Below are 14,490 nucleotides of genomic sequence, written 5' to 3'. Positions count from 1 at the left end.
TATATATATACACATATGTATATATATATATGAAGCACAACCACTGAAAAAAGAAAGTGAAAAGAATTGAAAGGAAATGGACCTCTTGGATTGATCCTTCATATTATATATTTTTTCTTTTTGTCTTTTTCTCTGTATTTGGAAGACTCAATCTAAATGTATTTGGAAGAATCTATCTAAATTCTGAACAGAACAGAGAAAATATAAGAACATAATTAAAGAAATAATTGAAGAAAATTTCCCAGAAGTGAAAAACAGGACTCAGAGTGCCAAGAAGGATGAACGAAAAAAAGACTCACCACCTAGAAACACTCTCATAAAATAACACAGAACCAATCATAAAGAGTCTAATAAAATCTTCCAAAGAAAATAGTACGATACCTGCAAAAGAAAGAGACTGGCATTAGACTTGTCATCAGGTACACTAGACGCTAAAAAGCAACAGAATGTCTTCAAAGTTTTGAGGAAAACAAAATGATTGTGGACTAAGTCTATTCGCAAGCTATCAATTAAATAAGCAGGCAAGGTAAAGGGATTCAGACATATGAAGCCCGTGGAAATTAAATTAACTGTTTAATCCTTTCTGAAAAAATTGCTTGAAATTAGTTATACCCCAACAAGGTGGGAAGAAAATCTGTGACAAATGAGGGCATGGAATACATAAAGCAGTAGACCTAACCCAGAGATGATACAAAGCAATCTAGAAAAAACTAGGTATGCAACTAGTCTAAATTACATGTGTGAGAGCTGGAAATATAGCTTCAGGAGCAAAATGAATTCATTTAAGCAAATACAGTACCATTATTAGGAAGCTAATAGGTTATCTTCATTAGCAGAGGTAGAATTACATTTTTTCACTGCAGATTCAATCACACCTCCTGGTTTATTAGTACATGATGCTTACATGGTAGTTTATGGGTTTTCTTTTCTTTCTTTCTTTTTGTTTTTGAGACAGAGTTGCTCTTGTTGCCATGCTGCAGCGCAATGGCACAATCTCGGCTCACCGCAACCTCTGCCTCCCAGAGTTCAAGCAATTCTCCTGCCTCAGCCTCCCAAGTAGCTGGGATTACAGGCATGCACCACCATGCTCAGCTAATTTTGTATGTTTTGTAGAGACACGGTTTCTCCATATTGGTCAGGCTGGTCTCAAACTCCCAACCTCAGGTAATCCAACCACCTTGGCCTCCAGAAGTGCAGGGATTACAGGCAGGAGCTACCGCACCCAGCAGTTTATAGGTTTTCAATGTTTAAGAATAAACATATAAATAAAGCATAGAAGACTTGTATTGATTGATGTCTTATGGCTCCTTAAAATGTATAAAACCCAAGCTGTAGCCTGACCACTTTGGGCACATGTTGTCAGGACCTCCTGGGGCTGTATCACTGACATATCCTTAACCTTGACAAAATAAACTTCTAAATTGGTTGAGACTTTTCTCACTTTTCTTTTTGGTTTTCACCCTCTGTTACCTTCTTGGGGCTGCTGTAACAAATTACCAAAATGGAGCAGCTTATTCAACATAAATTCTCTCTCAATTCTAGTAACCGGAAGTCGGAAATCAAGATGTCGGCAGGGTCATGCTCTCTCTGAAAGCTCTAGGGAAGGATTCTTCCTTGCCTCTTCCTACCTTGTGGTGACTACTAGCAATCTTTGGTTTATAGACACATCCCTCCAACGTCTGCCTCCTCCTTCATGGCATGGCATTCTCCCTGTGTGTCTGTCTGTATCCAAATTTCCTTCTTCTTATAAAAATACCAGTCATTGGATTAGGGATCCCTCTGATTCAGTATGACCTCATCTTAACTTGAATAATACCTGCAAAGACCCTATACCAAGTAAGCTGACACTCACAGGTTCTAGGAGATAGGACTTAAACATATCCTTTTGGGGAACACAATTCAACCCACAACACCCGCAATAATCAATTTTCCACAAAGCAGCCACAATGATCTTCACAAATGTATATCAAGTCCTGTCCACTCTCCTGCCTACAGAGCTGCGTCTCCCTGGCCTCTTTCTGCCTCTCAAACTTCTTCTACCACTTTCCTCTTACACTCCAGCCACACTGGCCTTCTTTCTATCACTCCAACACCACCAAGCTCATTCCTGACTCAGGGCCTCTGCCTGGTGTGTGGCTCCCTTCTTTTCGTCATTCAAGGCATTGCTCAAGTGACACTCCTCACAGAAGTCTCCTCTGACCTACCTACCAAAAGCAACACATCCCACAGGTATTCTCTTTCACACAACCCTAGTGTTTTGCAGCACTTACCAATACCAGAAATTATTTTACTTATGTAAGTCCCCCTCTTACTTGAACATCAGTTCTACTGAGCACAGATTCAATCGCTATAGCCCTAACTGCTAAAACAGGACCTCATAAAAAGTTTACATTTTTATTTAGTCAAATACATCTCTTTTCCTTCATGACTTGGACTAGCACTTAGCCTAGTACTTAGAATAATGCTTAGCACAGAATAAATGCTAAAAAAAAAAAAAAAAAAAAAAAAAGAACTGTTATTACTACCACAATAGTTTGCAGTTGTTTGTACTATCTCCCTGGCTAGACTGAGAGACTGAAGACAGAAACTCATTTATTTACCATTTTACCAATCCCATTGGGGCCAGGAACAGTGGCTCCCAGCACTTTGGGAGGCTGAGGCGGAGGGATCACCCGAGGTCAGGAGTTTGAGACCAGCCTGGCTAATGTGGTGAAACCCTACCTCGACAAAAATTACAAAAATTAGGGTGTGGTGGTACGCATCCGTAATCCCAGCTACTTGTCAGGCTGAGAAAAAAGAATTTCTTGAACTCGGGAGGCGGAGGTTGCATTGAGCAGAGATCATGCCTCTGCACTCCAGCCTGAGTGACAGAGCGAGTCTGTGTCTCAAAACAAACAACATCAAGAAAATTCCCAGTGGTCTGGCACACATTAAGCATTAATAAGAAATGCTCAATATTATTAGCGAACAACAATTCTGAACAAAGTTATTTTCTTTGATACTGTGGATTCCTTATCTTAAAAAGAAATTTTTAAAGATGGAAAATGGGACTGTTCTTCCTGCTTTTTGATTTGGTTCAAATCCGAGGAATGGGGGGGCGACCAGTCTTTAACAGATCTAGCAAGACTTTCTAGCTTTTCCCACCGCGCAGGAAGAGAATGGTAATTGCTCTAAAGCGAACGCTGTATGTCCCTCATATTGGAGATCAAAACAGACAAGCGCATTTTTTTCTAAGGAGGGGGTGGGGAACCAAAACTTTTTGTCTAATTTTGGGATGCAGTCAGACGTGACAGTTCATAACCACACATTCACCTGGCGCTGAACCTCACATAAGGAACGTTACCGGCTTCCTCGATAAAACAATATCCCAACGCTTCACTCTAGAGATGGAGGAGCCCCACTTGGAGCAGAAATGCAGGGTTGTGATTTCTAGCCGCCCATTCCACGAGAGTCTCCCGCCATGTCAAATTCCGAGGCACGCAGTACTCTGCTAGTGGGAGATGGCGGGCTTCCTCGCCCCAGCTTTCTCCTGACACAGAGTTGCAGTCACTGAACAAACTGCCCTGCGTTCCTCAGAAGCTGTTAAGTAACGGGATGCCCACGGTCTACAGCAGAAGAGGTGGAGAGAAGCTTCAGGCGGGAAAGATGAAGTGTACAAATGCCAAATGAGGAGAAAAAGAAGAAAAAAAGCAGCGAAAAGGCAGGTCAGTCAGGAACACGGCCATTTCTCACGTGTCGCTGCTACTTCGAATTTTCTCACCTAAGGACCCGCACCCGTACGGTTAACAGCGTCTTCTTCGCGCTATCACCCCGCGTGGGCCAAACCTCTGCCCTCCCACCGGAGAACAGCGCGAGTGGTTTCAGGAAGCGGCCGCCGCCGCCGGGACTCACCGGCTTACCGTGCTGCCGCTTCTACGCCGAAAAGGCTGGTCCGAGGCCGGGTCTCCTAGTGCTGCGTCCCTGAAGGCCGCAGCTTTCGCTCCCCACCGCGATGCTGCTGTGGTCCGAAATGAGTGAAGCGCAGCCGACGTCCCGGCTCCCGTAGGCGGACGGCTCCGCGGCCCCCGGATGTTGATATGTCGTCTGCCCCGGAAACTGTGACAACAGGCTCAAGGGGGCGGAGGCGGCGTTGCCGGGCTCTCCGGAAGGAGACGTGGCGGCGGTTGGGCCCGGGCTACCCGGGCGCTTTATATTCCCGCCGCCTCCTCCTCCTCCTCCACCTCCTCCTCCTCTCCTCTTCCAGCAGAGGAGATTGTGGCGGTGGCTGGAGAAAGCGGCGGCGGAGGATGGAGGAAGGAGGCGGCGGCGTACGGAGTCTGGTCCCTAGCGGGCCGGTGTTACTGGTCCTCTGCGGCCTCCTGGAAGCGTCCGGCGGCGGCCGAGCGCTCCCTCCGCTCAGCGATGACATCCCTTTCCGAGTCAACTGGCCCGGCACCGAGTTCTCTCTGGTCAGTGCTTTCACGAACCCTGAAGCCACCCATTCTCCTGACACTGAGGGTTCGGCCTCTTCCCTCGGTTTTCTTTGCTTTTTTTCCCCAAGACTTTCTCTGCAGACTCTTACCTTCCCCAAGCCTAAGCTGCTTTTACCCCGCGTTCATTCATTCATTCGTTCCCACATTGTGTGGATGCGTGCCCCTTGCTGAACGTTAGGGACCCAGCGATCACCTGCTCTCCACCTTTTTAATTCTGTCGCACCAGACCTTGCTTCCCAACACTCCCACCCTGCAGAAGCATCTTTTGTAGAATAACGTCCGGAGCACCTACGCATCTTCCTTTTGGAAAATTAATTGTGCCTCTTTCTCCACCAGCAGACTTATTTCCTTCAGTATTATGCAGCACCCTGCCCACACCGCAGTACATCAGACTCGAGTTCCCTCTCGTGTTCGTTCTTCCTCTTTTGTGTACACATATGGACAAACACAAACGCACAGCACCCAGGAAACCTTTTCCTTTCAGAATTGTTTCTGAGAGGGCTGTTTGACCTGTGAGATGTTAACGACCCTTTATGCAGAATATCCTTTGCAGTTTTCATGTATTACGACTGCTGTTAGAGTCCCTAGAACATGAATTTTTAGGTTGAGTTTTTCTATAGTGAAGAACATATTTGTAACGTCACGGAAATGAAAATTCAGTTTTGGGGGAGTGGATTGCTGAAAAGTCTTCTTGTCCACGTGTGCCTATTGCAGGCCTATAAAAATTGTACTCTTACGACTCTTAACCGTGTAGTACTTAACTTATTTATTTCATGTTGAAGTCCCAGAAAAAGCAATTTTTTGTTCACTTTTTATTCCAATTATCTTTAAGCATTCAACTTGGGATACTTTATTATATTGTTTTATTATCATTTCATTGAAACAGTAAGTGATAACTATGATGTCAAAAGAAGATGCATCAAGTTAATAGTTGTTATTACCGCATAACTTTCTATCTGCAAATGTTAGGGGGTTTTAGGCTTGGTTTGGGTTTTTTTGTTTTTGTTTGTTTTTTGAGACAGGGTCTCAGGCTGTTGCCCAGTGTAAAGCACAGTGGCACTGCTGCCACTGGCTGTAGCCTCAACCTCCTGGGCTCAAAAGATCCTCCTGCCTCAGCCTCCTAGTAGCTGGGACTTTAGGCAAACCCCACCACTCCTAGCTAATTTTTTTTTCCCTTGAGGCAGAGGCTCACTTTTTTGCCCAGGCTGATCTCGAACTCCTGAGCTCAAGCAGTCCTCTTGCCTCAGCCTCCCAAAGTGCTGGGATTACATGCGTGAACCAAATATTAATTTCTTGGCTTATTTTTCACACCTATTTTGTTTCTCCAGCCCTTGTTCTCCCATTCTGGTTGTTCCAATGGTTTCTGAATTTATCTAAGTAAATATTTTTCTGGGAAGTCAAATTTCTCTTTGTATTAATGCCACGAAATATTGATATATTACAATATCGATATAAAATTTTGTTATAAATCAGATATAACAGCAGGCTTGTATGAGAATACTTTAATCTCTGTTGTTGTATACAAAGAGCACACTTGGAGTGAACATGGCAAATGTTTGAAGAATTAGGTCATTAACATTTTTTTTTTTTTTGAGATGGAGTCTCGCTCTGTCACCCAGGCTGGAGTGCAGTGACGCAGTCTCAACTCGCTGCAACCTCTGCCTCCCGGGTTCAATCAGTTCTCCTGCCTTAGCCTCCCAAGTAGCTGAGATTGCAGGCATATGCCACCATGCCTATCTAATTTTTTGTATTTTAAAAAAGAGATGGGGTTTTACCATATGGCCAGGCTGGTCTTGAACTCCTGACCTTGTGAATCACCCTCTTCAGCCTCCCAAAGTGCTGGGATTACAGGCATGAGCCACTGCACCCAGCCTATTAAAATTTTTTACTCTTGCACCTGTGGGGTTTCTTTTTAATTTAAAAAAACATGCTGATATGCAGTCCTGAAAACCTACTGACCTATAAGTGAACGACGAAAACTAGCATTTTTAGAGATCACTACCAAATTGTCATTCCATTTTTTTTTCAGTCTTAGCATATGCTATACCAACCTTTCACATATCTAACAATTTAGTTTCAAAAAATATTCTTTTTTTAAAGACTGGAGTGCAGTAGGTATTTATCCACATGATCATGCTCACTACAGACTCAAACTCCTGGGCTCAAGTGATCCTCCTCCCTTAGCCTCCTGAGCAGTGAGGACTACAGGTGCTCACCATTGCATCTGGCTTTTTTTCTTTAAGTCTGTGTTAGTTTGAGAAAAATCTAGAGATGTTGTTCTATGAATTGACAAAAGGCCTATGTCCCTCACGTAAAAATAAGCCACAATAGTCATTATCATTGGTCTTCTGATTTTTTTTCTTAAATACTTCTGTAATCTTAAGGCTTCCCTTTGCCGATGCATTTAACTGAAACTATTGGCTGGGTGTTGTGGCTCATGCTTATAATCCCAACATTTTGGGAGACTGAGCTGGGTGGATCTCTTCAGGCCAGGAGTTTGAGCCCATCCTAGACAGCCTGGCGAAACCCCAGCTCTACTAAAAATACAAAAATTAGCTGGGCATGGTGGCCCATGCCTGTAGTTCCAGCTACTTGGGAGGCTGAGGCAGGAGAATCACTTGAGCCTGGGAGGCAGAAGTTGCAGTGATTCGAGATCACGCCACTGCACTCCAGCCTGGGTGACAGGGAAAGAGTCTCTCTAAAAAAAAAAAAAAAGAAGCTACTGCCCTTTTCACCTGGCACTGCCATTTTTTTTTTAATAGGCCAGTTGGTTGGACATCTGTGTGTGTTTGTTGGTTGGTTTGTTTGTGACAGAGTCTCACTGTGTCACCCAGGCTGGAGCGCAATGGCGCAAAATCTCTGCTCACTGCAACTTCTACCTCTCAGGGTCAAGCAATTTTTGTGCCTCAGCCTCCCCAGTAGCTGGGATTATAGGCGTATGCCACCATACCTGGCTGATTTGTTGTATTTTTAGTAGAGAAGGTGTTTCACCATTTCAGCTAGGCTGGTCTCAAACTCCTGACCTCAAGTGATCCGCCCATCTCCACCTCCAAAAGTGATGGGATTACAAGCGTGAGTCACTGCGCCCAGCCACTGGTTGGACATTTGTATTTAACTAATAAGCAGCTATATGAAACAGGATAAGGTCCTTTGTCTACCATCTGAAATTGAAAGAGACTGGATTAGAAGGTCTAAATTTTTTTAAGCTTTAAAATTACCTGCTTTAAATCATCTTCCCATTCAGATATATCAAAACAATATATAATCATTTACAATCTTGCTTCCAAATTTGCTTAGAAAAAGTATTAAGCACCAAAACTGAAAAATGGAGGTTGTTAGTGTGTTTTGGTGAAGATAGAGTTTCCCTATGTTGCTTATGCTGGCATCAAACTCCTGGTCACAAGCATCCTCTGGCCTTGCCCTCCCAAAGCACTGGGATTACAGGCATGAGCCACCTCGCTTGGCCAAAAAATTTGTGAATTTTTTAATGTTTACATTAACTAGTTAATAATTATGATATTCTTTCCTTATTGATTTTTAGCATTCAGTTTTGTTTTTGTGTACATACTTTCCTTCTGAAGTATCATCTCTGTGTTGTTATGTCCAATTCAATTATGCATTACTTCATAGAGTTCATGGATTTCACCAAATTAAACCACATATCAGTCTAATTTTCTGTCTACTTCTGTTGTTAATGTAGAATATATTTTACTTACAGATTTTCCCTAGCACTACTCTTTGACCAACTCCATGGTTTATAGAATGTCATTTACGTTGACAGGTTCTATCAAATGTATTTTATAGCCTCTACCAGAAGTTCTATCTCTCATCCTCTAACCGTCTTAATTCCTTCAGACCTGTGTCAAACGTTAGGAATTCCTCTCATGCCAAGATATTTTTTAAGTTCCTTGACTTTTAAAGTACCCCAGCACCTCTGATTAGTTTCATTATATTAAAATTTGACTTTCACTGCTAAAATCTGACTTTATGTCAAATCACTACCTCTTACACTGAAAATACCTTGTTACGTAAAATAAGTTTTTTAATACTATCTGTAATTCTGTACATTCAGAATTTATTATATTTTGTTTTCTTAAAGTAAGAACCTGTTTTACAAAATCAGAATCCTTCTGATTTTAGTAGATCAAAATTTTTAGAAAAATTACAAAAGGTTAACTTTTTTCTCAGTAATTCCTGTTACCAAAAAGTAGAGTAAATGTTGCTTAAAAATACATCTTGTGGTCCCAATAAGTGACTCACTGTTTCAGTAAAGAGTTTTCAGGTAGCATCGCTATTTGGTCTATTTTATTGGGAAAGCAGCCTTTCCTAAACTAATGAAAGACAAATGGTTGCATCAAGAATTGTCTTCCCTTTTTTGCTGTGGTTCCAAACAAGTAGTTACTTTTTACATTGTTAGCCTTTTGGAGACCATTTTGAAAGGAATTACGAATGTTGTATCTTACAGCAAATTGTTGGCACAATTGATAAATGTTTCTAAGAAATCCTTTATGATCAGTTTAGCTTTGCAACTTTTACTTTCAAATCTCTTTGATTTCCTCATCATCTGTAATGCTTTTTTTTTTTTTTTTTTTTTTAAGAGAGATGGTGTCTCAGTTGCCCAGGCTGGACTCAAAACTCCTGGACTCAAGCAATCCTCCCGCCTCAGCCTCCTTAGTATCTGAGATTACAGGTGCACATCTGCCTTAGAGTGGCCTTTTAAACACATATCCTTGGCCGTAATTCAAGTCTACATAGTAACCTAGAAAAAGTTTGTAAAAGTTGACTCAAATATGTTAAAATAGTTAAGAGCACTCAGAATATGCAGCCAATCTGTTTGAATTCTCTGGGCTCCGCTACTTCTAGGTTTTTAAATCTTGGACAAATTGTTTAGGGCCTGGGCCTTAGTGTCCATTTCTGTAAAAATGAATATAATGCTTGTTTTGAGGATTAATGAGTTAATGAATGTAAAGCACTTAAAACAGTACTGTCCTGGAGCTAATACAGCTAGTACTTACTGCTTTGTTTTAGTGTCTTGGGGGAAATTCTGTAATCTGCATTTGTGTTTAGGATTACCTTGGTGCCTAGTAGTACTGGTTTTATTATAGTAAAGAGTTGTTAGGCAGGCTGAAGCCTGTAATCCCAACACTTTGGGAGACAGAGGCTGGCAGATGGCTTGACCCTAGGAGTTTGAGACTCACCTGGGCAATAGGACAAAACCCCATCTCTACAGAAAAATTACCGGGGCATGGTGGCACATACGTGTAGTTCCAGCTACTAGGGAGGCTGAGGTGGAAGGATCACCGGAGTCCAGGAGTTCAGGCTGCATGCTACTGCACTCAGCCTGTGTTAGTAAAAAACCCTGTCTCAAAAAAAAAAAAAAAAAAAGTTATTGTTAAATTGAGAATAGAACAAAGGTCCTTAATAAGAAGAGGTTCTTTTCTTGCCAGAAATGGCCAAATAGTACCATAGTTGCACAGTACCATAAGAGGAAAATGAAGAGAGAATTGAATTATCATAGAACACATATCATAAAACACAGAAATACCTGCCATAATAAAATGAGTATCACATTTCCTGCTCTCAGGAAGCAGAGATTTGGTTTTACTAAAATAATATCAGTTGTATTAGTTGAAGTGTTTATTCAAATTCTGTTGACTCATATAACCAATGCGAATTTGTTTGGTTTCATAGTGTAGAAAGCTTAAAGATAATTTTGCCAATGTATGCCAGAAGTTGGCAAACTACAGCCATTGTGCTGTCCCACCACGTATTTTTATAAATAAAGTTTTATTAGAACATCATAGTACTTATTTATTTACATGCTGTCTTTGTACTTTTATTGCTAGAGTGGCAGAGGTGCAACAGACCATATGCCTCACAAAGTCTAAAATATTTACTCTCTGGCCCTTTACAAAAGTTTGATGACCCCTAATATATACTAAAAAAAAAGTTAAGTCAGCAAAGAGGATCTATAGTAATTTTGCTTTTAAAAGGAATTTATTTGTGGATAAATTCATACATTCTCCCAATATGAAAAATAATGCATTACATTATTTTCATGTCCCATGCAACAGAACTGAGAGTACTGTACATTTGTAAGGTGCTGTGGATTGTTATATGTAGATGGTAATTGCTAATAGCAGTAATAAATGTTCAGTGATGGTGTATCTATTAACATTCATTGCCACCTTTTAGTACCTTTTTTTTCTTTTTTTCTTTTTTCTTTTTTTTGTAATAACAGGGTCTTGCTATATTACTCAGGCTGATCTTGAACTCCTGTGCTAAGGCAATCCTCCCATCTCACCCTACTGAGTGTAATCACTATTTTAACTTCAGCCTATTGCATTCCTTCTTTTTTCTTTATACTCCAAACATTATTTTCTTCATTTTTTTCCTATTATGACCCCAGGATAAAGCTTATTATCTTCATCTTGTAATTAATAAATATATAGATGAAGCCACAAAAAAGAATGAAAGCACACCCTTTGCAACAACACCAGGGCAGCTTGGAGGTCATTATCCTCAGTGAATTAAGACAGAAACTGAAAACCAAATACTGTGTGTTTTCATTTATAAGTGAAAGCTAGGCACTGAATACATACACAAAGACGAGAACTATTAACATTGGAGATTTCAAAAGCGGGGAGAGAGGGAGGGCTGACAAACTACCTATCAGATACTAGGGTATCATGTTCAATACTTGGGTGACAGGAATATTAGAAGCCCAGACTTCATCATCATACATATCCATGTAACAAACCTGCACATGTACCCCCTGAATCTAAAATTCTTGTTAGTGTATTAGAATATTTTCCCTCCCTTTAAAAAAAAAAATCTGTTGAAATGTTAAATTAGTTTAAAGAAACTTTGTTCCAGCTAGAACTAAAGTTATTCAGTGTGATACAATTTCACAGGAGAAGAATATGATGTATATTTTTTGTTCTATTTGCAGCCCACAACTGGAGTTTTGTATAAAGAAGATAATTATGTCATCATGACAACTGCAGATAAAGAAAAATATAAATGCATACTTCCCCTTGTGACAAGTGGGGATGAGGTAAGTTTTTATAAATATATAGATAATCCTGTCACCAAAAATGTTTATTTAAAACATTGCAACTACATACTTTGAGGTAAAATTGAATCACAGATTCGTCAATAACCCTGTTTTGGCATAAAAATATTAATCACTTTTGCCGGGCGTGGTGGCTCACGCCTGTAATCTCAGCACTTTGGGAGGTTGAGGCGGGCGGATCACCTGAGGTCAGGAGTTCAAGACCAGCCTGGCCAACGTGGTGAAACCCTGTCTTTAAAAAAAAATAAAAAATATTAATCACTTTTAATATTCTTGAACTCTTTGATTTTGCAGTTTATCTCACAAAAATTAGCAAATAATTATTAATGTTTTAAATAAAAATCTAACTCCACACTTGCTCTCTTTGTAGAAATTGGGGTTTTAAAGCAAGGTGTAATTTTTAAATGTATATATGACTTTTTAAATAAAGAATTGTTTATAAATAAGTCTGTAGGTACCTCATGCTTTCTCACTACCTTAGCTCATGCCCTTTTCTTTCTCCTAAAATGCCCTAACTGCCTCTTATCCATCCTTCAAGGCAATGACTTCTTTCAAGATGAAACAGGAGAGGCAGCATGGTAAAATGGAAAGGACACCAGCCTAGGAGCCAGGAGGCTGAGGTATAGGCTATAGCTAGCTGTGGAACCTTGAACAAATTTGAAACTCACTTCCTCCACTCAATAAATTTATTAAGCCAATTCAATAATATTTTCATGATCTGTAAAATAGAAATACTAAACTCAGTGCTTTCTTGGGTTTTGTTCAGATTTGAAATCTAAGACCACTATTTTAAGACTCCTTGAGACACACAGACACACACACACACAGACACACACACACACACACACATACATAGCTTTCAAATCTGAAATGTAAAAAAATAGAAAAACTGAAAAGTATATTAAAACTTTCCAATATATCCTATAAGATTCAACTATTCTAAGGCTTTCATAGCTAAGAATTTGTTTGGGTATAAGCATTTAAAAATTCTGAAATAGGTTTATAAGAATTGTTAGGAGACTGATACTTAAAAAACCGTTTTTTCCCTCCATTCTTGCCTTGTGAGAAATAATACATTTTAACAAACCATTTTTTAAGAGAAGAAAGAATGAACTCTATGGAAGATTATTCTATGGCTCCAGTATTTTATACTTCAGTTCATTTGAAAGCAGTGGCATACCATAGGCTCTTGTTCAACATTTTGACTTTTTTTCTGTTTTATTTCTAAGCATTTGTGATTTGAGTAATGAGTTAATAACCAAACAGCAAAGTTTAGTGAAGTTCTAGAAAAATTGTAAATATTAAACTCTAATTCTTTCTTAGGAAGAAGAAAAGGATTATAAAGGCCCTAAACCAAGAGAGCTTTTGGAACCGCTATTTAAACAAAGCAGTTGTTCCTACAGGGTATGTATTTAATGTATACTAAATGACTAGACAACAGATTACCAACAGCCAAAGACCTTTGAAAATACTCATGCGTTTCTTCTTTTTTATGTTGTTATCAGGTTTTTTTTTTTTTTAACTATCATTTTAGGTTTAGGGTTACATGTGCAGAATTGTTACATAGGCAAACTGCATGTCACAGGGGTTTGGTGTACAGATTATTTAGTTACCTAGGTAATGAGTATAGAACCCAATAGTTTTTTTTTTTTTTAATCCTCTCCCTCCTCCCATTCTCCATCCTCAAAAAGGCCTTGTGTCTGTTATTCCCCTCTTTGTGTCCATGCATTCTCATTGTTTAACTCCCACTTATAAATGAGAACATACAGCATTTTGTTCTTTGTTCCTATTGTATCAGATTTTAAGTTAGGTATAAATCTAAGTTATTTCTTTTTTATTTTTGAGAAAAGGTCTGTCACCCAGGCTGGAGTTTGGTGGCATGATCACGACTCACTGCGGCCCCAACCTCCCAGGCTCAAGCTGTTCTCCTACCTCAGACTCCTCAGTAGCTTAGCACCACCATGCCCAGCTAATTTTTGTATTTTTTTTAGAGACAAGATTTTTCACTATGTTGCCCAGACTAGTCTCAAACTCCTGAGCTCAAGCCAGCCGCCCACCTCAGCCTCTCAAGGTGCTAGAATTACAGGCATGAGCCACTGTGCCCAGCTAGTAATTTCATAATATCTTATTTATTTAAATTCCTGTCTAGTGTATGCAGCAGATACCAAATAATACCAGTAATAAATTATATCACTTACCAAGCTGTTTTGAATGTTTTTTAGGTCAAAATAAAGTTTTCTTCTTTTGTTTTTTGAGACACAGTCTCGCTCTGTCACCCATGTTGGAGTGCAGTAGCCTGATCTCAGCTCATTGCAACTTCTGCCTCCCACATGAAAGTGATTTTCCTGCCTGAGCCTCACAAGTAGCTGGGATTACATGCACATGTCACCACACCCCACTCATTCTTTTTATTTTTTAGTAGAGATAGGGTTTTGCCATGTTGGCTAGGGGGGCTCATACTCCTGGCCTCAAGTGATCTACCTGCCTTGGCCTCCCAAAGTGCTGGGATTACAGGCATGAGCCACTGCACCCGGCTGAAAGGATATAATAGAATTTTAATTTAAAATGCTAATTGTTATATTTTAAGCTACACAGAAAATTATCCCTAAGTCATGTAATTATTACAGACCCCAGATGTGTTCTAGGCCTGTTTCCTTCACAGAATTCTCACATATAGCTAATTAGTAAAAATAATGAATAGACTTTAGAAATTTCACATTTTTCTGAGGCATAATTTTAAGTGTCATTTAATGAAAGCTCATGTGGAAATCTTCGGGGAAGTCTCAGCTACTTCATATATCAAAAATAATTCAGCTGAGTTATATGGCTTCTGTGTTTGAAATACATCCATCTTTCTTAGATTGAGTCTTACTGGACTTACGAAGTATGTCACGGAAAACACATTCGGCAGTACCACGAAGAGAAAGAAACTGGTCAGGTGTG

The 14,490-nt window shown here is 40.0% G+C and overlaps 2 protein-coding genes across 7 annotated transcripts in view; one reads left to right on the top strand and one right to left on the bottom strand.

Annotated features, from left to right (window-relative positions):
* LOC116560644 (ankyrin repeat and SOCS box protein 3) overlaps positions 1-14,490 on the bottom strand; it is a 177,211-nt gene that overhangs the window by 111,898 nt on the left and 50,823 nt on the right. Inside the window, exons 1-2 of one of the 4 annotated variants that reach the window (XM_032292144.1) lie at positions 3,892-3,979; positions 300-381 (exon numbers count right to left, since the gene is read on the bottom strand). The exons of 1 other annotated variant lie outside the window; for it this stretch is intronic. The gene's annotated coding sequence lies outside the window, so the exon portion shown is untranslated. Of the gene's footprint in view, positions 1-299; positions 382-3,891; positions 4,031-14,490 lie in introns of those variants that run through there. 2 more of the 4 variants (XM_032292146.1, XM_032292143.1) reach the window with 2 other exon arrangements.
* ERLEC1 (endoplasmic reticulum lectin 1) overlaps positions 4,013-14,490 on the top strand; it is a 28,927-nt gene continuing 18,449 nt past the window's right edge. The window contains exons 1-4 of one of the 3 annotated variants that reach the window (XM_032292147.1): positions 4,013-4,448; positions 11,425-11,529; positions 12,871-12,951; positions 14,408-14,485. In XM_032292147.1, the coding sequence (XP_032148038.1) occupies positions 4,077-4,448; positions 11,425-11,529; positions 12,871-12,951; positions 14,408-14,485 (636 nt within the window). In that variant the 5' untranslated portion in view covers positions 4,013-4,076. The remainder of the gene's footprint in view (positions 4,449-11,424; positions 11,530-12,870; positions 12,952-14,407; positions 14,486-14,490) is intronic. The other 2 variants (XM_032292148.1, XM_032292149.1) reach the window with 2 other exon arrangements.

This window comes from Sapajus apella, unplaced genomic scaffold, assembly GCF_009761245.1.
Source record: "Sapajus apella isolate SASKATOON/1434 unplaced genomic scaffold, GSC_monkey_1.0 scaffold26, whole genome shotgun sequence".
Classification (NCBI taxonomy): domain Eukaryota; kingdom Metazoa; phylum Chordata; class Mammalia; order Primates; family Cebidae; genus Sapajus; species Sapajus apella.
The sequence above is the reverse complement of the archived record's forward strand: the minus strand, read 5'-3'. Positions and strand labels throughout refer to the sequence as shown.